General features: G+C 46.3%; 1 protein-coding gene across 5 annotated transcripts in view; it reads right to left on the bottom strand.

The window, feature by feature from the left end:
• EPS15 (epidermal growth factor receptor pathway substrate 15) overlaps positions 1-21,976 on the bottom strand; it is a 125,658-nt gene that overhangs the window by 42,428 nt on the left and 61,254 nt on the right. For 3 of the 5 annotated variants that reach the window (XM_036755982.1, XM_036755984.1, XM_036755987.1), the window contains exons 9-12: positions 18,363-18,560; positions 17,295-17,440; positions 11,681-11,837; positions 5,874-5,959 (exon numbers count right to left, since the gene is read on the bottom strand). In XM_036755982.1, the coding sequence (XP_036611877.1) occupies positions 5,874-5,959; positions 11,681-11,837; positions 17,295-17,440; positions 18,363-18,560 (587 nt within the window). The remainder of the gene's footprint in view (positions 1-5,873; positions 5,960-11,680; positions 11,838-17,294; positions 17,441-18,362; positions 18,561-21,976) is intronic. The other 2 variants (XM_036755986.1, XM_036755985.1) reach the window with 1 other exon arrangement.

The following is a 21,976-nucleotide window of genomic DNA, read 5'->3' as shown; positions in this document are numbered from 1 at the left end:
AGGAGACAAGGTGCTAAGGTGCCAAACAGCAAGTTCCTCATCAGAGCTAACGAGGGCGATGGGGCAATAAATACTCCAGTGAATCCATAAGGTGTTCCTAAAGTTTGGACCTAAAGTTTGGCAAAAATGCATATTTTCAAGAAATGAAATGAATGAAATTTTCAACCACATTTTATTTAATTGGAATATTAACAAATAACATCTTCGATATGATTTCCATCATTTGTGATGCAAAGGTTGATGCGCTTTGCAAGATTCACGTGAACTCAATGTAATAACTCCACATTGCTGTCAATCTTCCTATGTGTCCAGACTTTAGGGACACACTATAGTACCTTAGCAGAAAGCCTTCTTTCATGTATCTAATGCATGTTGCCCCCCACTGATGTGGACAGACAGGAAGAAGCAACGAGATGCTCTTTGGGACTTTTCCTTCCCCTCCTTTATCATACACAAATGGCCAGACACACAGAGACGCCCTCTGAGAGATCTCAGTGCCAGGGATAGAGAAGGTGCCTAACGCTGAGTGAATGGACCGAATTTCTGGTCCCAAAGTCCTCCTTTTCTTACACCATCTCCTCCTCCCCTGGACTTCTCTGACTATCAAAGGATCTCTACCTTCCCAGTTATGTGGACTCAAAACCTCAGTCATGGCTACAGGCCTAGAGTTCAGGACTTGGGTCTGGAAAACCTGGTGAACTCATAAGCTTCCTCTTGTTACTATGGGATCATGGGGAGGTCATCTGATCTTGGTAAGCCTCCATTTCCTTCGTGAAGTTAATCAATAAGCATTATGCTAAGAACTGAGGAAACAAAGGCAAAAACAAAATAGTGCTTCCATTCTATGAGGGAGACAAGTACACAGAGAAGTATTCAAAATAAATATCAGGGAGGGATGGGGATGGGCACTAGCAGGGAGAAAACAGGGAGACTCCCCAGAGGACTGATCTCACATATCTGTATGAGGCTCAAACGAGAAGAGCATTCAAGGGCTGGGTGGTACCACAGTGCACAGAGACCTGACTCCAGATGCAGCTCTGGCTACATTTAACTGGCTAGGTGACCCTGGGCAAGTCCTTCATCCTCAACTATAAAATGAGGATTGTAACAGCACCAGCTTCCAAGGGTTCTTAGGAAAATCAAATGAGAGGACGTGTGCACAGCAAACCTTAGAGCGCTATGTAAAACTATTACATGTCAGTTATAATAATTATTCTTTAATTTCTTCACTGACAAAATGGAGAGTCCACCTCTTCAACCCTAGTGATGATTATTAACTCTAAAGTTTTCTAATTTTTTTTGAGGGGGGGAATAAACCAAATACAGAAAAGAGAGAAACTTTTTCCAGCACCCTGTTTCTATCGAAAATGTGAAAGATTCATAGAATTTTAGAGTTGCAAGGCCCTCAGGGGCCACAGACCGAGCCATTCCCAAAAAGAAATCCCCACTACAACATCTGGGCCAGGTGCCTGAAGGCCTCTGTGGAGGGCTCAAGGGATTAGAGCTTAGGGCAGGAAGGGATGGGAGAGCTCACCTACCTGATCTAGACGAGGATAGGGAGGCACAGAAGCAAGAAGGGACTTAGCCAAGCTGATGCCCACCAACGGGACAGCTAGGATTCACACTCAGGGGTCATCACACTTGAAAAGGGTGGGAAGCTGATGTGACTCAAGACATAAAAGGAACTGATTCAATTGTAGGACTGAGAGTCATTCCCCAACAGATAAATGTTGCTAAAGGATATAAACAGGTAGTCACCAAAGGAAGAAATTCAAGCTTTCCACAACCATTTGAAGGGAAAAACCCAAAGACCAAATCACTGATAAGTAAAGATATGCACATTAGAGCAGCTCAGAGGTTCCACCTCAGGCTTGTCAGTTCAGCAAAGATGACAAAAGAGGAGAAGGACAAATGCTGGAGGGGCTGTGGGATGACAGGCACACTGATGCACAGCTGGTGCAAGGTGGGAACCAGCCCACCATTCTGTGAGAGATCTGGAATGGTACCTAACAAGTTACCAAACTGAGTGTCCCCTTTGACACTAGGCCTGTCCCCCAGAGAGATCAAAGAAAGAGGGCAAAGATCCACCTGTGCACGAGGGTTTATAGCAGGGCTTTTGCAGTGGCGAAGGACTGCCAACTGGGGGGGTGCCCACCTGCGGGGGAGGGGCCAAACAAACTGGTGGACAAAGGAATGGAATGACACCGGGTCATGGGGATGATGAAATGCTCAGTTTCAGAGGAAACCAGGAAGACCTGTGTGAATAGAGGCAAAGTGAGCAGAACCACTGATACAATGACACTGGTTAGGAGAACTCTGATCAGAGCGATGATAAAGCACTTGGCCAGAGGCTGGAGGATGAAACAGGACGCACCACTGCAGAGATGAAGGATTTAAAACGCAGAATGAGACAGACATCCATTTTCAAGCATGGCCAACGTGGGAATCGGTTTTGTTGGGCAAGACATATTTGTTACAAGGTTTTGGTCTTTTTAAAAAACTGCTCAATTGGGGAGACAGTGGGAAGGAGACATAACTGCTTGTAAACAATTAATTAGTTAATTTTTCTGAAAAAAAAAGAAAAAAAAAGAACAGAGTGGAGAGCACCCATCTAGTCCAGCCCCAACCTGAAGCATGAATTCCCTTCTCCAGCCCTTCCCACAGGCCATCCCATAACCTCTGCCTGAAGATGTCCAGCAACAGGGAATTCCCTTCCTCCCCACACAGAGAGATAACCTTCCTGAGCAACAATCTGCCTCTCTGTATCTTGCCCCTAAAAATGCTGAGTTTGCCACATCCAGGCCTTGGCGTGGGGAGTCCTAAGCTTCAGTCTCAGCTCTGACATTAACTAGCTGGGCGTCATGTTCCTTTTGGGAACTTCAGTTTCCTTGTTTGTAGAATGAAGATAACCCACACACTCTCTGCTTCACTGGGCAGTTGTGAGGAAATTGTCCTTTAAAGCTGGAAGCTTCCTACGGTAAGACTGCTGCCCTTTGCAGGGGCGAGTCTGGTCCTTCCCCTGGGGTTAAAAAACAAACCAAATGCTTCTAGCAGCTCTTACACACCGAGGCCTAGAGTGCGGAGGATGCTGGGTTTATCAAAGAAAGGGTCTTAGAATTTGCAGTCCTGTCATGGGGATGAGTATGCACACATAGAGCTAAAAATACACCCCAGCACTCAAGACGAAGGCGAGAGGCTCATGCAGAGAGGATGGTGAGGCCTGAGGCCGGGGGTGGGGGAGGGGAGACAAGGAGGGGGCTACAGACCAGGGGAGCCCTGGGAAGCTGCCTCGGAAGAAAGTGCCCATTGGCTGTGACTCTAAGGACAGGAAAGAGGACTGCAGTTTAAATTCAATGGATGTGCTTGATCTAACTGGTACGCTAGGCTGGGAGCACAGAAAAGGCCTGGGAACATGATAGGTCTTACCACATTCAGGGGTAACCTTTGCCAAACTTCAAGCTAATGAATGCCCCAGTCCCCAACCACTAAAAATCAGCTTCCCTGGTATTCAGACAGCTCTCTTATCAGCAACCCAAGGGAGGGAGAGAGGAAGAGGGGGAAGGAGGGAGGGAGAGAGGAGGGGAAGGAAGGAGGGAGGGAGAAGTGAAGAAAGGAGGGAGGAAAAGGAGAAGGGGAGGATGCAGGGAAGGAAGAGAAGAAGTAGGGAGGGATAAGGAAGGAAGGAAGGGGAGAAGGAAAGACAGAAAGAGAAAGGCTGAGTCACTGGGCACAGTTTCTGAGCAGGGAGAACCATCATTCACTGGAACGCACCAAACAGGTTAGCCCTGAAGCCAGCGGAGGCACGAGTGGGCCGCAACGCAACCACTCCCAACGGTGAACAGAGCTGAATCGGCCTAACTTAGCAGGGGAAGAGAAGCCTGTGGATGACATTAATGAAGGTGACAGGTGATGGGAATGAGAATAAATGAGAACAATCAGAAACACAAAAGCTCAGTGAAAATATTTCCCTTCATTATCAAGTCATGGGATCAAAGCTTCCAAATGCTCAAAGGGGATTTTTCCAGAAAATTACATTCACTCAAGAGCTGAGTCACACACACGTCAGTCGTCTACCCCCGCCCCGTCCTCCACCAGCCACCAGTCAGCATGGGGAGATTCTGCCGCAGTTGGTCACTAGGGCTATGGCAGGGGGGCATGGGAGGGTGGAATACTGGCAAGAGGATTCAAGGGGGACCATGGACCAGACATTGATGGTCTCCCAACCAGGACAAGTCATTTTACTGCTCCTTAGAGAGCTCCTCAACTTCCTCAATTTCTGAAAAACTGGCCTAACAATCCTTGCCAGACTGATCTCTTCACCAGGGTTACTGAGGAAAGCACTAGAGAAATGTGACCTTTTCAACAGGGAAAACCATCTGTGGTTTCACAAAGGAGAAATAACAAAATAGGCCTACCTCAGCCCCAAGCCTGGGGCACCCCGGCACCTGGCAGCCCATCCTGCTATGAGGAGGGTCTACATTTATTGAAGCTACCACGGGATCACAGCAGGAAGGGACTCTACTAGATTACATAGGTCAACCCTTTCATTTTACACATGAGGAAACCGAGTTCCAGAAAGGGGAAGGATTTACCCATGGACATATACATGTTAAGGCTCCAATTAGAAGCAAGGCCTGCCAACTCCAAATCCAGCGTCCTTCCCACTCTGCTGTGCTGATGACGACAGTCTATTGTTATGTGTTTGTATAAGATGTAGGACAATGATTACAATATTACCCATGACCTGTTTTCTGCTGCTGCTACAACTGCCATTAAAACTGCCACCGAGAAATCATTTAGCAATAAAGGCAGTGAGCGAGTTTACGATGGGATTGGTGGTTTGGGGAGGCGACAGTATGTGAGGCAGGGAAGGGGACCCCTCGCCACCCAGGCCCAGCCAGAGGTTCTTGCTGTACTGAAAGGGTGATGGAGACAGAGAGAGGCATTAACAACATGATGGGCTCTTCACAGCCCAGCCAGCCAGCCATCCTCCCCTCCATCTGACACCAAACTCCTCACAGAATCGAGCCGCTGCATTCCACACATAAGGACGTGGGTCAACATCCAGTTTAACGTCTGCAGTAACTGCTTCACAGAATCTCAGAGGCAGAAGGCGTGTCAGGTCCAACCGTTATCTCACTGGAAAGCCTCAGCAACATCCCAGACAAGGGACCTGGCAGTGTCTGTGTGAAGACCACCAGCGCCCAGGGCGGCATGTGCCCCAAGGGGAGAGCTCTCCTTACCTAGGGGTATCTGTCTATGTCAAGCCCGAATCTCTTCCAGTCATGCCACTCAGCCTGTAGACCTCTTCCATCCTCGGTCACATGAAGACCGAGCAAACAGCTCAGACTGATCAACAATGAATTTTTCCAAAGGAACTAAATGCGCGCTGCCCCAAGAAGAGGCACAACCAGGCAAATGAGACTACGGCAGGCTGGCCCAGTAACTGCTGACCCAAATAGACGCATCCTAGGGAAGGCAGGTGTGGGGGGGTGGGGAGAAGAGCACTGGGCATGGAGACACCGGAGGCCAGGGCTGGAGCTTAGCATGGTGCCTGGCACACAGTGGGTGCTTAATATTGATTGATTGATTGTATGTATGACAACTTGGATGCAATGTGACCCCAGGTAAGCTGGTGCCCATCTCCTCATCTCCATTTCTTCACTAAAAAGGGAAACTAATAGTACTTTTTCTCTCCTGTGCTGGGGAGGAAGCGGGGAGGTATTATTATTCTGACGCTTGGTCTTAATAAAACCAGCCGTGCCTATTTGAATCTGTATTCTTGAAATGTACTGAAACTGACTGGCACCCTGCTAAGCCAGGAAAAGTCAAGCTGAAGAGAGACGAAGCTTGCTGCCATCTTGTTCACGTACCTCTGCAGATCCATTATTTCGTTGTTCAGGGAATCGAGCTCCTTAATAGCAGAAAAATCAGCCACTGGACTCGAGCCTACAAAGCTCTAGAAATAGAACATACACACACACAGATTTATTATCAGTCATAAGATAAAACAACTTCTATACACACAACACCAAAGGGACGAGACCAACACAAGGTGGTGTTATTAGGAGGAATAAACTCATTACCAACAAAATGAAGACAATCTTAAGTCAATAAGAAAACAACACTCCCAGATCTACTGGAATTCTCTAGGCCGTGGCTTCCTTACGTTTTTATGTCACCAACCCTTTAGGCAGTTGGTCGGTCAGGGACCCCTTCTCAGAATCATGTTTTTAAATGCATCAAACAAAATCCATAGGATTACATACAAGGGGAACCAGTTCTTTGGAGATACAGTTCTCAAAATGGCAAAGGCAGCCAGAGAGCAGGTGAAGAAGCCTTGTCCCAGGGACAGTGGGTTGACTTTTGCTCTGTGGTAACTTCCTTATATTAATAAAAATACCTATTTTATGAAATAGAGGCTCTCCCTGCCACTAGCAAACCCCAGCCCACTTCCTCCAGTAAGTGGCAGTCATGTGATGAACCGCTGCCACCCTCCTAAACCCCACTGTGACCCCTCCACTCTCAAATTCGTCCGGGGCAATTGGTCATTAACAGGGACAAGGCCTGCCTTTCCCAGCTTCCTTGGGCATGCCCCAAATCCAGCTACTACCCCAGGCTCAGCCCCCTTTGTGACTAAATGGAAATATCTTAAGGTGTTGGCTAAGATCATGTGGGACGGGGATAAGTCCTTGAGAATTCTCGATCTGATGGGCAACAGTCTGTTGTGGCTACTCAGGGAAGCTGTGAAGGCTGAATATGCAAGTGAATTCAGCATTGAATATGTCCAAGGCATGAGAACCAAGGTGGTCCAGGAGCTAGCGAGCCGGCCTGAGTCTACCAGACTTCGATCCTGGCTGTGGGGCCAGGGCAGTCACTCCAGCTCTGGAAGTTACAGAGAAGGTGCTGACCTGCACTAGTGAAGGCAGTTTCCTCACTCAGGAGGGCCCTAGGGCAATGAAATCTTGATGTTTAAGGCCCAAAGATGAAGCTTTCTTTTTGGTCCAGAAGCTCTTAAAATTTGATTCTAAGAGTGTGACTCTAAGAGAAGCCCTGCTATCTATATTTGGAGGCATGCAATTTTTTCAAGCTTTTTCATATACGCCAACATGTCACATGACACCACTGCTCAGAATCCTTTAGCAGCTCTGGAACTGTGCCCCAACCCATATCCTCGGTCCTGAGGCATCTGGTGCTGCCCAGCTTTCCTAGCTTTATCTATACCTGGAGTCCCTGTGGCCCCCAAAATGTCCTGAGATTTCCTACCTCCATGCCTTTGCTCATACTTTTCAGTATGCCTAGACTGGTATCACTTCCCATCTTTGCTGGTTTACTTATTATTCATCCTAAAAGTCCAACTCAGCAGCTGCCTTCTTCATGAAGTCTTTCTGATCCCACCCCCAGGCCTTACATATTGCTGATGAATATCTGATGTAACGTTGTGCCTTACAGATGGGTGTGCCCTCCATCCCTACTAGACTCTACGCTCTGTGAGGGGAGCGGCCACGTCTTCTCCAAACTCTGCATCTCCCCGAGAGCCAGTGTCCACTGGCCCGTAGTCTGAACATGGCATCAAAGTGCTTCGGGCTGGTGCTCAACTTCCTCAGTGAGCTCCAGGCCACATGGCCTTAAGGTGAGGCCAGCTCCGCTCCATCTTGTGGCTTAAGCCTCATTAGCTCCAGGCCAAGCCCAGGTCCAGGGCGGGAAGTCAGGGCTTTGACTCCCACTAATTGTCATTTCTGTCAAAGCTTCCAGGCCTGGTACAAGGGTCCTACCACCCATGGTCCTGGTCTGTGTTAAAAGCCTTCCTACTGTAAGCAAGAGCCCTCCCTCCTAGCAGCTAGAGTGGGACCAAGGGCAGATGTGGCTTCACCCCAAGGAAGACTCACTCTAACATCCTGGATACCCCTGTAGAGGGAAATGTTCAGAACTCGGGCTTTACAATGAAATGCAGGAGACCCCTCAGATGTTTCCCACCAAATCACAGAATCTTTGATTCTCAAAGTTGGATCATGTAGCCTAAGCCCATGTGAGCATCCTCTCTACAGCAACCCTGACAGGGACTCAAGTACTTTCAGTGACAAGGAGCTCACTACCTCCCGAGGCACCCCAATCTATCACTGGGCCATGTCCTTGGGTTAATTCCTTCTCCTTGTCATTTGCAGTTCTTGTTGCTGGCTATACCTTCTGAAGTCACAGAGAGGGAATAAATGGACGAAGCTCCCAGGAGATGGAGCCCGGAAACGACAGGAGATCTATGAATGCCGCTGGATGTTCAGACAAACATGAGCCGGCTGACATCTCAGCGTTGAGAGGGAGAAGGGGGAAGGAGCAATGCTATGTTTTCTGTCTTTCAAATGGCTTTTTCCCCATGCAGACCCACTTCAGTGTCTCCCGGCAGGTTCTTGGGGAGGTCAAGCCAGGCAAAGAGGGCACCCTGACTAGGCCAGGGAGGGACATGCCATGCAGGACAGCCTCAATGGGGCCTGGCTGGGGGCACTCTGGAAGGAATCTCGGGCTTCAAAATGGAACCCCATAAACCAAAACACATTAAGTTCTCAAAAAGGCATAAAGTAAAGCTCTAACCTTGAGAGAGAGAGGAGAGTTAAGAAACTGAGAGTGCAAGAAAGGTGCAAAGCAGAGGGCGGCAGAAGGGAGAAAAGGGTCCAGACTAGAAGAAACACAAAAAGGAAAGCAAACATCACAAAGAGGTTAGGCAATACTAGAAAAAAGGGAGCATGTTTTCAAATCAGAAATACAAAGAGAAAATAGATATTCTCAAAAGACCTCAAATCAAGGTAAAAATTAGCACAGATATTTTTAGGTTAGGAGATACAGTGACTAAGTAAGCTAAAACAGGTAAAATTCCATTTGAACACTGGCCAGCAAAACAGGTAAAATTCCATTTGAATGTTGGCCGGCAAAGTTATCGCATCCCCTGGTCAATGGACTGTGTAAATGACTCCCTGGTGATCAATCTGGGGAGTAGGTGCCCCCCGTGGCAGCATCAGACTGGAGGAGACCGTAGACATCACCCTGTACAAAACCCTCATTTTACCCAGGAGGAAACCAAGGCCTCTACCAGCTAAGTGACTTGGCCAAGGTCAACCAGGTACTATGCTGCATACCCAGGATTCAAATGCGCATCATCTAAGGTGGCTCCTTCCACTGAAAGGATGCTGGTCCAATCAGCTGAAAGCACTTCCTAGTTGTGACCAGTTCAGGGCCCCACCTTCCTCTTCTGTAAAGTGAGAGTATTAGATTCACCACAGAATCTCTACAGATGAAAGTTAGACAGGAGCTCAATGGCCACCTGGTCCTAGCCTGACATGAATGGAATCGTCATGACAACCCAGCTGACCAGCAGGTGTGCTGGCCTGCGTGGAACACCCCCCGAGAAGGGGAGTCTGGCAACTCCTGAGTAAGCCCCCCTGCTCTAGAGAAGCTGAATCAGACCCCGCAGAGGCAGCCCCCATTATTCCTTGTTCCACCCTCTGGAGACAAGCCAGTCTGATCTCTCCTTGTCTGTGATGGTCCTTCAGACAGTGATCACATCATCCCTGAGGACTCTTCTTCCTCCAAGCCAAACATGGCCAGTTCCTCCAGCCTATTCTCACATGTCATGAACCCCAGGCCCTTCCCCATGGTGCCTGCCCTATTATGGACACTCTCCTTAAACTGTGGTGCCCAGAACTGAGCACAGCGCTCCAGATGATATCTGAGAGGGGGAGGGCACAGGACAGCATCATAGCCTTTTCCCAGAAGCCTGGTCTCTCTGCATGTAGCCCAAGCTGCCACCTGCCCCTGCTGATTCCTACTGAGCCTGGGGGCCACAACACATCTTAGATCTATTTCAGAAAAAAGCTTTTCATACCCCAACTCAGGTCTTTTACATTTAGCCCTATGGCATTTCATTTTGGGAGATTCAGAATCATGCTCTAGCCGGACACTCACTGTCAGCCAGTGTGTTGGCTATGCAAGTCACTGACCAGAGAGCTCACTAGCCTGGGGCTACTGCCCCGGGCACCTGCCACAAGGCCGCTGACCCATTCATCTCGGAGTCAGGCCACCTGACCAGTTCTGAATCCATTTAAATCGGCTCTCTCCATCATCTCTGCAAGAGAATATAACACTTTATCAAGAACTCTGCTACAAAATGGAGGCGCCCCTCTTGGCTAGGTCAGTCAACAGGTCCCAAAAGGAAACCAGGGGAGTCTCGAATGTGCTGCCCCAGCTGAAGTTGGACAGGATGGTCTCTGCAGTCATGGCTCCCACCCCATCTCTTTACTGACCTGCTCTAGCACTACCCCAGAGCAGGCCCGCTGGCCTACAGCAAGCAGGCTACTTTCCTGTGCCTTATTGGTCCTTCTCCAGCCCTGGGGGCACTTCCTCTCCCACTCTCTGTGACCATGCAGCCATCCCTGGCTGCAGTTACACTGTCAGGTCCTGACGAGGGAGGTTGCTTATGAGATGATCTCCAAGGCCCCCTCCAGTGCTAGAGCTGTGACTCCGTACATCATGAGGTCTCCGATGGAGTGAATGGAAATCGTTTGGTTTTGCAGTTTGCTTTCTACTGTCTCTGTATTTATGAGGCAGGACTGGGGTTGGGGGGAGGGACGGTGTGAGAGAAAGGCAGCCCATGATGTGCGCTGCAGGAGCCAAGGCCCTGGACAGACTGCTCCAGGGGAGGCATTAATGCAGATAAAGCAGCAGCATGGACGTGCTCGGGGCCACCTCTTTCAGCTGTGCTCACAGCCCAGGAACCCAAAAAAAACTTCAACCTCCCCTTGCCCCCCAAACCCAGGAAGTCAATGGATTCTGTAAATAAACACTCTGCTCAGAGGCTTGCTTTGTGTGTAAATGAAGCCCCTCAACACACTGTCCCAGGGAATTTCCATTTAAAATGATTTGGAAAAGATGCAACTTTGAGGTTCCACCAAGTTTGTTAAAATAGAATTTTTGCCTGTTTGGCTAAATCAGTGTGAAACCACAATAATTAATACTTAAATGACAGTTCTCACAACTTGCCAGAGACCTTATGCAGTAATCTAACAGCACCTGTTCTGTTACAGAGATCTATGAGGAGGGCAATCGAAACAGGGAGGCTTTACCGGCCCCCAAAGGCTCAAGGGTGCTGAGTGGTCTGACCATGGACAGAAAACAAGGGGAGGAAGGAGACTAACTTGTGCAAGCCTAAGCCAAGGGCTGGCCAATGTTATGCTCAGACGGGTTTCCAGACTGCCTGAAAGAGGGCAAGGCAACGAGTGGCATGAGGGGGAGAGGCCAATGGAAATCCAGGAACTCAGGTGACCCACAAATGTCCGAGCCTGGGCTTTTCCATTCTCACCTGAAATGCATGGATGGCCTTGGGGGACCCAGCAGCCTGAGGAACACGGAAGGGCCAGGACAGCCTTTCCTCCCCTCCAAGAGGAGGGAAGAGGGATGAATGAATGAAGCAGACTTGCAGCATATAGACCAGCAGCAGGTGGCTGCCAGACACATGTCCAGGAGCACCATTTAGAACCCAAGCCTGCAGAGTGGGCCAGAGACAGGCTTGCCATCTCCAGTGTCCAGCCCAATCAGCCCTTGCCTGCACTTAGGGGCCACATTCTGCTACCTTGTGTGAACTTCCTTCAAAGGTGACTGGACCTAGGAGGGTCCTCTGGAAGTGAATTCTTACCTTCTGCAAACCGGCCCTATCTGACGGTGGGATCATCTCAGCAGAAAGAATCTGAGGAGGATCGATGCCCTTGGTTAACTTCTGATTAATGAAGTGAAAAGCCAGGGCAAACTGTTCCTTGGAAAGCTTCCCACAGTCCTTTGTATCGCATAGTGCCCTGTTCAAATCGAGAGAGGGAAAATAGCATTAGTTTCCCCAGATGAGAACACTGACAACTCAAAAGCTTCGGTCTGTCTCATCCTTCCACACCCTGCTTCCTGGGGGCTGTGGCTGGGGAGTGTAGTAGGGGGTGGGGTGGTGGCAGGCCATTCCCAGGCTCCCTCCTAATCTCAGCCAGCCGCATCCTTCTCATCCTTCAGAAGGAGCCCAACTATGGACCCACCTAATGCTAGTTAACATCGGACCTTTTGAACTGAAGGCCAGCTCTCCCAGACTGCTTGGGGCTCTTCTCTGTCTCTGTCTGACTTAAAGAGACACTCCAGAGCACCATCACCTCCCTTCCCAGGACTACAACATACCCCTCATCTCTCGCCCTGAGGGAGACAGATGCCAAGATCCTCCAAGACCAGGGCCACATGACTCTTAGCTTCCCAGCCTGATGGAGTAGGACCACTTGATAAATATTTGCTGAATTCATGCCCTTCATTTGGCCCATTACAATATCTTCCATTCAAATCACACAGAAAAAGGCCTTTTCACACAGTCTAGGCCTATTTTTTTTTAAGGTAGCCTCCTAAGCCTGTGCCTTCCTCCACAGATTCTTGCAAGAAGCAAATAGCCTTCCAGTGTGAAAACCAAAAACAAGTCAGATGGGGAGCATCTGCTTTCCCTGGGTGATGGCCCCATGCACGTGCACAGGATCAAGAGCCTTGAGCCTGAGGCTTGGAAGAAGGATTGGATCCCAAGGACATTCCTGCCATCTGACTAGATCTTCTGTGGGGCAAAACTGCAGCAGATTCCTCAATCCCTCCATGCATAAAAACTGGCTATGTTTGCCCCCTAGGAATCCATGACCGTTTGAGATCAAACCTTTTGCCTTCTCTCCAGTTTCAGAGATCTCCCCAGGCCTGCTCAGTTTGCCAACAGCTCATCAGCTAAAGGACTGTAAGAAAAACCAAGCCAGGACTCACATGTACAAAAATATTTATAGCAGCTCTCTTTGTGGTATTCAAAAACTGGAAATTGAGGAGATGCCCCTCAACTGGGGAATGGCTGAACAAGTTGTGGTATATGAATGCAATGGAATACTACTGTGCTACAAGAAATGATGAACAGGCAGACTTCAGAAAAACCTGGGAAGAATTACATGAACTGATGCTGAATGAAGTGAGCAGAACCAGGAGAACATCGTACACAGTAACAGCCACAGTGTTCAAAGACTGATTTTGATAAACTTAGCCCTTCTCAGCAATACAAGGACCTAAAACAATTATGAAGGACTTGTGATGGAAAATGTCATCCACATCCAGAGAAAGAACTATGGAGTCTGAATGCAGAGCAAAGTAGACTATTTTCATTTTTTGTTTTGCTTTGTTTTTCTTTCTCATGGTTTCTCCCATTCATTGTAATTCTCCTATACAACATGACTAATGTGAAAATATGTTTAACAGGAATGTAAATGTAGAGCCTATATCAGATTGCATGCTGTCCTAGGGAGGGGGAGAGGGAGAAAATTTAAAACTTATGGAAGTAAATGTTGAAAATGAAAAATAACCAGAATATATGCCATCTTGGAGTGTGGGGGGGGGAGGGTAGAAATGGGAAGAAAATTTGTAATTCAAACTCTTGTGAAAACCAATGCTGAAAACTAAATATGTTAAATAAATAAATTAAATTTAAAAAAAGAAAATGAAAAATAAATCAGCTAAAAAAAAAAAAGAAAAAGAAAATCCAAGCCAGAATGAAAAGAACACTAGAGAGAAATCCCAGGGATGTCCAAACAACAGAACAAGGGCAGCAGCGTGAAAGGCAAGAAGCTTGATTCATCGGTTCTTTTTGGCATTGGTTATTCACCACCTTGCTTTCTAAAGCTCCTACACATGCCTCCTTTTTCACCATCAAAGAGAACCACTCTCAGTCCAGAGTTCTCTTCTCAAGCTTTTGCTCTGTCCTGTTTGCCCCCAAAGGCCCACATCCCCCACAGCCTCCGGATGCTCCAGCTTCAGAGACAGTTGTACAGCAGTGTATGAAGCGTCTTGAGTAATGCGTCAAATATCACACTCATCTCTAAAGGTGAGCCCAAGGCCTATGGTTGGGGTTTGAATGCCAGCAGGGTGTGCTGGAAAGCAAGCTAGATTTGGAGACAGAGGACCTAGGTTTGAATCCCAAACTTTACCATTTACTGGTTTTAGGCCTACATTCTCTAGTTACCTGAGATCTTTTGGAGCCTTGTTATCACCCAGTGTATTATCCATCCTTCCTTATTTTATGTCATCTTCAAAGCTGATAAGTATACCATCTATTCCTCTATTTCAGGCACAATCAAAGTGTTAAACCCAAGATCAAGAAAGATCCCTGGTACACTCCACTAGAGACCTCCCAAGCTGACATCAATCCACCAATGACTTTACTCAAACAGTTCTGAATCCCCGTATCATCCAGCTCGCATCTCTTCTTCTCATCCATTAGAGTAACATGAGTAACCCTATCAAGTATTTTGCTATAATACAGATAAATTATTCAATTTCTACATAAATATAAAAGCCCAGAAAAATGAGAAATTATGTTCATCCGGCACGGCCTGTTCTTGATGAAATCACGCCGGCACTCTTGGCTGCCATTTCCTTTCAACATGTTTAATGACAATCCCTTCAATAACAGATTCTCAAATTTTCCAGGAACTCTAAGTGGAGCTAACTGCCATGTTGTTTATGTACTTCACTCCCTTCCCTTTTGAAAAACAAACAAACAAACAAAAAAGGGTGTGTGTTCAGCCTCATGGCTCCACAGCATCCAAAGTTCACTGACAGCACCTCCATAATCCCATTCACAAGCTAGAAAGTGGAACCTGCCTGGGCCTGATCACCTGGCCCCAAGAAGGCAGCTGCTTGCTGCCCTCTTCACTTCCCTACCCACCTTGGGCCTGTCCTTTAAATTACCCTTAGTGAAGAAGACCTCTTTGATCCCCCTTTTTTAAAAACAAAAGAAAACAAAACTTCTAACTGTCCTTAGCTTTCCTCTCCAGTCTCAGCGCACGCTGGGCTTTACTGCAATGGACACTACTATAGGACTACTCTGGGTTTTTTAAACATTCTCTATTATCCTCATTTCCGTCCTCTGAACATCTCTTTTTAAAATCTAAGTTGGCTTTAAAAAAAACAAACTGAGTTGGTCTCGTAAATGGGGGAGAAATCTCTGCATCAAACATTTATAATAAAAACCTGCTAAGAGCATTCTCCAACGAGGGATCCCCTGATGGGCTCAAAGGATAGGAACAATTTTGAAAAGAAGAAATGCAAGCCATCAATACCACAAGAAAATGTGTCTAAGTCCCTAAGAAAAGGAAGAGGAATAAGAACTTAGGGTTCATTTCACATTCATGCCATTGGTAAAGACTAAAAGAGAGAGGAAGAATGACTAGTGCAGAAAGAGACTGTGGGAAGACGAGCCCACCAGCACAAACTGCCTTTGGGGCTGTGAGATGTAGTCCGAAACCCATTTAATGATGATGGGAGTCAAATCACTAAGTTCTTCATTCCTAAACTGATCCCCCAGGAAGACAGAGAAGGAAAGTTCCCCAGTCCATCAGCATTTATGAAGTGCTTCCTCTGTGTCAGGTACTGTGCTAAATGCTGGGGATATAAAAAGAGGCAAAAGACAGTCCCTGCCTTCAAGAAGCTTACGAGCTAATGGGGAAAACAACATGCAAACATATATACAACGCAAGCAATATACAGGATAAGTGGGAAATAATTAACAGAGAGAAGGCGCTGGAATTCAGAGGGACTGGGAAAGGCTTCCTGTACAAAGCAGGATTTTAGCTGGGACTTGATATCTACTGTGGCCCGTTATCTACCAAAATAGCAGCTGAAGCACAATCCTGGAGCCAAGTGGGTGCTCCTTAATGGGGGGATGGCTGAAAAAAATTGTAGTATATGAATTAATGGAAACTACTGCACTGTAAGAAATAATAAATCAAATGAGGTATTCATAAAGACTCGGAAAAGCTATAGAAATGGATACAAAATCAACCAGAAGTAGGAGAAATGAGACCCAACAACTACAATGATGGAAACCCAACACTCTGTGGCACTCAATCCATGACCACTGTAAATGGCCAGTCGGGGGCCCAGAGAGAGCCCTCTGCTCCTCTTGAGGCCGGAGACACTGCTGGGCTCCTGCACAGGGCTGGTCAGTTCTGCTGAGCTGTTTTTCTTTGACACAAGAAGGGATTGGGGAGGGGACAGAGAGAGACAACACACTGGGAGACAAGGCAGCAGTGAAATGTACTTTTAAAAATCCAAGGAGGTCCCTGTACATTCACCTTGGCCTCTTGGGCCACACCCTCCTTTCCACCAATGTAACAAACCAACCAACCTTCCAACCTCCTCTTGTCTTTAGGCCTTCCCTGCCAGCTTAGCTTCTTCGCAAAAGGCCATCCCCTTGAGCAGAGACTGTGTTGTCCACCTTTGCTTTCACCTTTGGGTCCTCACTGCCTAATATAGTACCTTGCACATAACAGTATGTCATCCAATCAACATTTATTAAGTTAAGCACCTACTACGTGCCAAATGTTGTTTTATTGTTCAGTTCTTTAGTCATATCCCTTTTGAGGTTTTCTTGGCAAATATTCTAGAGTGGTTTTCCACTCCCTTCTCCAGTAGATTATGGTAAGCAGAAGTTAAGTGACTCGCCCAGGGTCACAAGCCAGTGACTGCCTGAGGTTGAGTTTGAAATTAGGTCTTCCTGACTCCAGGCCTCCCCTATATCCACTGAGCCACCTAGCTGCCTCATGTGCCAAGTAGAGGCTTAAAAATAATCGATGGAATCTTGAGCTCTCAACCTCTTCCATTCTCGAATTAGCTTCTGGAGAAGCAACACACCGTGGTCCTCTGGGCCAAGTGCAACGCCACAGGGTGGAGGTTCATAGGCTAGCCCACCTCCAGTACCAAACCCAAAGACCAGGCAGCTCCCCTCTCTCCACTGAGCTGAAGTTAATTAAACGTTGAACTAGACCACAGGGATTTGGCTTCTTCATTTGCAGATGGCCTTCTGATGAGGCTGTGGCTCTTTCATTGTGCTAGCCTTGGATCAGTCCATGACCCACCACCCGGAGGCACTGCTCAGTTTTACAGTTTGTACACAAAATAATCCTGAAACAAAAACTGTTTCTTTCCTAAGTGTTCCAACCATGACTCAAACGATCGAGGGCCAGTCCAAAGCTGACCACGTGCTGAGCGACAATGACAAGAGCGCACAATGTAGGAGGGGGAGATAAGGTGAGTACCAAAGTAACAAGTGCCAAGAAGCCCTGATCAGGGAGGGAGGAAGGCTGGGCCCTGAAAGAAGGCCCAGGGTGGCATGTGGACATCCTGGGCCTAGACCTGCCTGCACATATGCCTGGAGGAAGGGGAGGACAGGACAAATGAGAGGGGGCTGGCCCCTGCGTGCTTACCAGATATGTGCTAGTAAAGCAGATGATAATCCTGTCTTGAGGAAAATCTCTCGGACCTCAAACCCAGACACAAAGCCATCCATGTCCTTATCAGTCTTCAGGAATATCTCGTCATATTTTGCCTTTTCTGCAGGTGATATGACCCACTGAAAAAAGCAAAGAGCTACTCAGTAGAAGGCCCCCAGCCCAGGCCATCACCCTCCTCCAGCACACCAGGCTGTCTGTCCCCAGCACTGTCTACCCAGCCCCCTCCCAAGGCTGCCCACACCAAAATCAGGTCGTTTCAACAAAAATAAAAGGATTGAAGAAAAATGTGAGGCAGGAATGGATTTCTGGCAATGCCACCCCTGTCCCCACCCCTTTAAAGAATGACCACCTCCCTCTTGACTTCTGCGCATGGCACCAGGGGAAGAGAAGAGCCCAGGCACCACAGGGATAGAGAGAGAAAACTCTGAGAGGATCCCAAATTCTAAGAGGCAGCTTCATTGCCTCGTCATCAGATCTGAGCTGATTGATTCACTCATTCCAATTCCATTTCCTTACTTCTCCCATTCCTCCAGAAAGACTGGAATTCATTGGATTGTGAGGAGGGGACATGGGATTCACCCCAGGCAGGCAGGAGTCCAGAGCTCCAGTCCCAGACTCCACAGCAACTAAGCAGCAGGACTGTGGCAGAGTACCTCCCTGAGCTCCAATCTCTTCATCTGTAAACTGGGGATGATAATATCTGTACTCCCTAACTCACAGGGCACTTGGTGCTTTCCTTACAGACTCATACAAAGCAGTCAGTATTAGTAACATTAACAGTAAATCTCCAGGCAAACCCCAAAATTGGATCTTTAGCCTATAAAGAATCAAGAGGTGACGAGACAGGAACACAGCTTCCCACGGCATGACCTAGGCAAGGGCAGAGAGGATACACATGGTCTTCGGCACATCCAAGGATGGAGGTGCCATAAGTGCCAGATCTGTGAACACTCCCTCCAGCTGGGCAAAATTCATCCTCAGGCAGTTGTTAAATGCCATGCAGTTAGTTAACAAGGATCTTGAGCATGGCTTCATGGTTACCTGTGTTACTGCTCTGGTAGGTAAGACACCTATTGGAGGTGACGCTCGGCATGGGTCCCTGGCAGGTGCTATGGAAGGCATCGATCGCTTGGAGGCTGAGGTACTGACCATTTTTCTCTTTGAAGGTGGCACCAAGGCTGGCGGCAAGGACATTGGCACAGGTTCTTTCTCCAAGGCACAGTATACCAAAAACATGGCCTTCAAAAGAGATGAGCCAAGGGAAGATATGTTATTATCATTAGGAATATTGAGGTAATCAAAATGGATAAATGATTTAAACATAAGGGGTGATGGCATAAGAAATTTAGGAAAGCAAGGAAACTTTTATCTATTAGATCTATAGACAAGGAAGAGTTTATGACCAAAAAAGAGATAGAGAGGTTCATAGGAAGTAAAATGGATGATTTTGACTACATGAAATTAAAAAGGTTCTGCACAAACGAAACCAATGCAGCCAAAATTAGGAAAGAAGAAAACTGGGAAACAATTTTTACATCAAGTTTCTCTGAAAACATCCTCATTTCTCAAATACATGGGGAAATAAATGAAATTTATAAAAATAATAGCCATTCCCCAATTGATAAATGGTCACAAGATATGAACAAGCAGTTTTCAATATTTTTCAATTATCATATGAAAAATGCTCTAAATCACTACTGATTAGAGACATGCACATTAAAATAACTCTGAGGTACCACCTCACATCTATCAGATTGGTTAATATGACAGAAAAGAAAAATGATAAATGTTGGAGAAGGGATGTGGGAATATTGGGACACTGATGCATTGTTAGTAGATTTTGAACTAATCAACCATTCTGATGAGCAATTTGGAACTATGCCCAAAGAGCAATCAAAGGATGCATAACCTTTTACCCAGCAATACCACTACTAGGACAGTATCCCAAAGAGATCATAAAAAAGGTAAAAGGACCCACATGTACAAAAATATTTTTAGCAACTCTTTTTGTGATGGGCAAAGAATTAGAAACTGAGGGGATGCATATCAATTGGGGAAGTGCTGAATGAATTGTGGCATACAATTGTGATAGAATACTACAAGAAATGAAGGATGTTTCAGAAAAACCTGGAAAGACTCACATGAACTGATGCAAAATGAAGTGAACAGAACCAGGACAGCACTGTATATAGTAACAGCAATCTTGTAACAATGATCAACTGTGAGACGACTTAGTTATTCCAATCAAGACAATGATCCAAGAAAATTCCAAACAACCCATGATGAAAAATGCTATCCATATTCAGAGAAATGGTATACTCTGAATGGACTTAACTATACTTTTTTTTACTTTATTTTTCTCATTCTTTTTGTGTGTGCTTTCTTTCTAAGCATGGCTAATACGGAAACATGTTTTGTATGACTTCATATATGTAATCAAAATCATACTGCTTGCCTTTTCAAGGGGCTGATGAGGAAAGAGGAGAATATGGAACTCAAAATTTGAAAAAATTAATGTTAATTTTTTTTTTACCTGTTACTGGGAAACATTTAGTGAAACAAATTTTAAAATATACTTTTTTTGTTAAAAAGCAAAAGCCTGAGAAGACTTATATGAACTGATGCAAAGTAAAGGCAGTAGAACCAGGAGACACAGTAATAGCAACATTTTAAAGATGATCAACTGTGAAAGTTTTAGCTACAAGATTATGCAGTCTAAGACAATTTGAAAGGACTCATGATGAATAATGCTAGCCACCTCCAGAGAGAGAAATGATAGACTAAGTGCAGACTGAAGCATACTTTTTTCACTTTTTTTTGGCAACATGGCTAATATGGAAATATGTTTTGCATGATGTCACATGTATAATAAATATATTACTTGCCTTCTCAGTAGATGGGAGAGGGGTTGGGGAGAGAATTAGGAACTCAAAATTTTTTTTAATTAATGCTAAAATAAAGCATATTAAAATGTAAATAAATAAATGGATGGATGAACAAATGAATTTTTTAAAAAGGACTATTAAGCCAGTCATAGCGAGAGTTTTGAGGCTTCTTTGGGGGGATTCCCTGGGCTGCCGAAGATACGTATCTCCCTATCACCCAAACATCTGCACCAAGGCAACTGGTCAATTAAAGTGTTCACCCAGCCTCATGCTTCAAGTGGCCCCAAGGGAGAAATGAAGAGAATCTATGACTCTCCTATCCCTATCCCCAAAGAAATGGCCAGACCAGAGGTTCCTAAAGGCAGCTCAGAACCTTCCAGAACTTTCCAGCCCCCTTTACCTAGGAGTTTTAAAAGCCAAAGATGTCAAGGTTGCCAATCCTACTCCCCTGACCTGCGTCCCTGCCCCAGACTCTGGCGGGGACAGAGCCACAGTTCAATGGCTCAGGAAGTTGTTCATGGTCCAGATCACAGATGTGGATACTCTGCTGTCCCTACTCTGATCTAAAGCGCCCAGCTGGCAGTGACCAAGTCCCTATCTGAGACCAGTCATGACCTTAATTATAGCAAAATCACTCAGTCTGTGCTCCATTTGCCATTTCTGCCATTCCTTTCACATAATACAAAACTGCCCAGGTTAAATTTGTTTTCCCCCAAGCATAAGTTTAAGGCCTGATATAAATTAGGGTCCCATGAACAGAAACACTTGACATTCAGAGATAAAAAGCATGACTTCCACACCCAGAAAAGCTAGTTTTTAATCCTTTGGCCCAGACCAAAAACTCTCCCCTCCCTAGGAAGGCCTTGAGAATTAAACTTCTGTTTTCGAGTCACACTAAGAGGCCTGGCTCTGGCTCAGCCTTCACTGAGCCTGGGGTTACAGAAACAGATCAGACTCAAAAACTCATGACTCAAAGACCATTTAGAATTTATAGAGAAGTACAAGACTGGCACTGAATGAGGGGAATGATTAGCAAGGACCACAAAAGGTCAGCGTTCCTCTCAGCAGATGGAAGCAATTTCCTGGAAAGGCGGGGACTGAAAACACAAAGTACAGTTAGCCATCTGTTGTCAATGGACAACAAAAATTTTTGGAAGCTAAAGAACATGTTTTTAATTTCACATTGCCTGAACGTGTTGCTTTCCTTCACAAAATGAATTCAAAATACATTTTTAAAACTTTCCACAAAAGTCGTGACCAACTTGAAATTGTGAATAACGCTGAGGTTTCTTTTACACATACTCAAACTCTAATCCTTCAAACAAGAGAGGGTCAGAAATTGGTACTGGGAGGCCCCATGAGGTGAGGGGCCTCAGGCAAGGTGAGGCAATGTCCCAGGTCTGTCCCAGCTCAAGCCCCAGAGGTCCTGGGGTCCCTTCCAGTTCTGACAGTCTATGACTTGGAACCCTAGTCTAGCTCTCTAGCACATAGAGGATGAAGAAAGGGAGGCTCAGAGAATTTCTCCTCATATGTCTATGCTGCACCACAGCAAATGAAATTTAGTTTCAATATTAACAAGACCCCCTTAAACATTTAACTAGCAAACAGCTCCAAAACCTTGTTTCTGATTATAAATGAAAAGCAAAGTCAACTCTCAACTCAGCCTTGGGAAAGGGGGCAACTATCTCTCAGGCCGCTCCCACCTCTCCCTTCCCCCCAGCCCTGAGCACTTAATAAAGACTAACTTGGGCTTCAGCCCAGTGCCTTCCT

The sequence above is a fragment of the Trichosurus vulpecula genome, chromosome 4, assembly GCF_011100635.1.
Source record: "Trichosurus vulpecula isolate mTriVul1 chromosome 4, mTriVul1.pri, whole genome shotgun sequence".
In the NCBI taxonomy this organism is placed as follows: domain Eukaryota; kingdom Metazoa; phylum Chordata; class Mammalia; order Diprotodontia; family Phalangeridae; genus Trichosurus; species Trichosurus vulpecula.
This window is presented reverse-complemented; position numbering and strand designations above follow the sequence as displayed.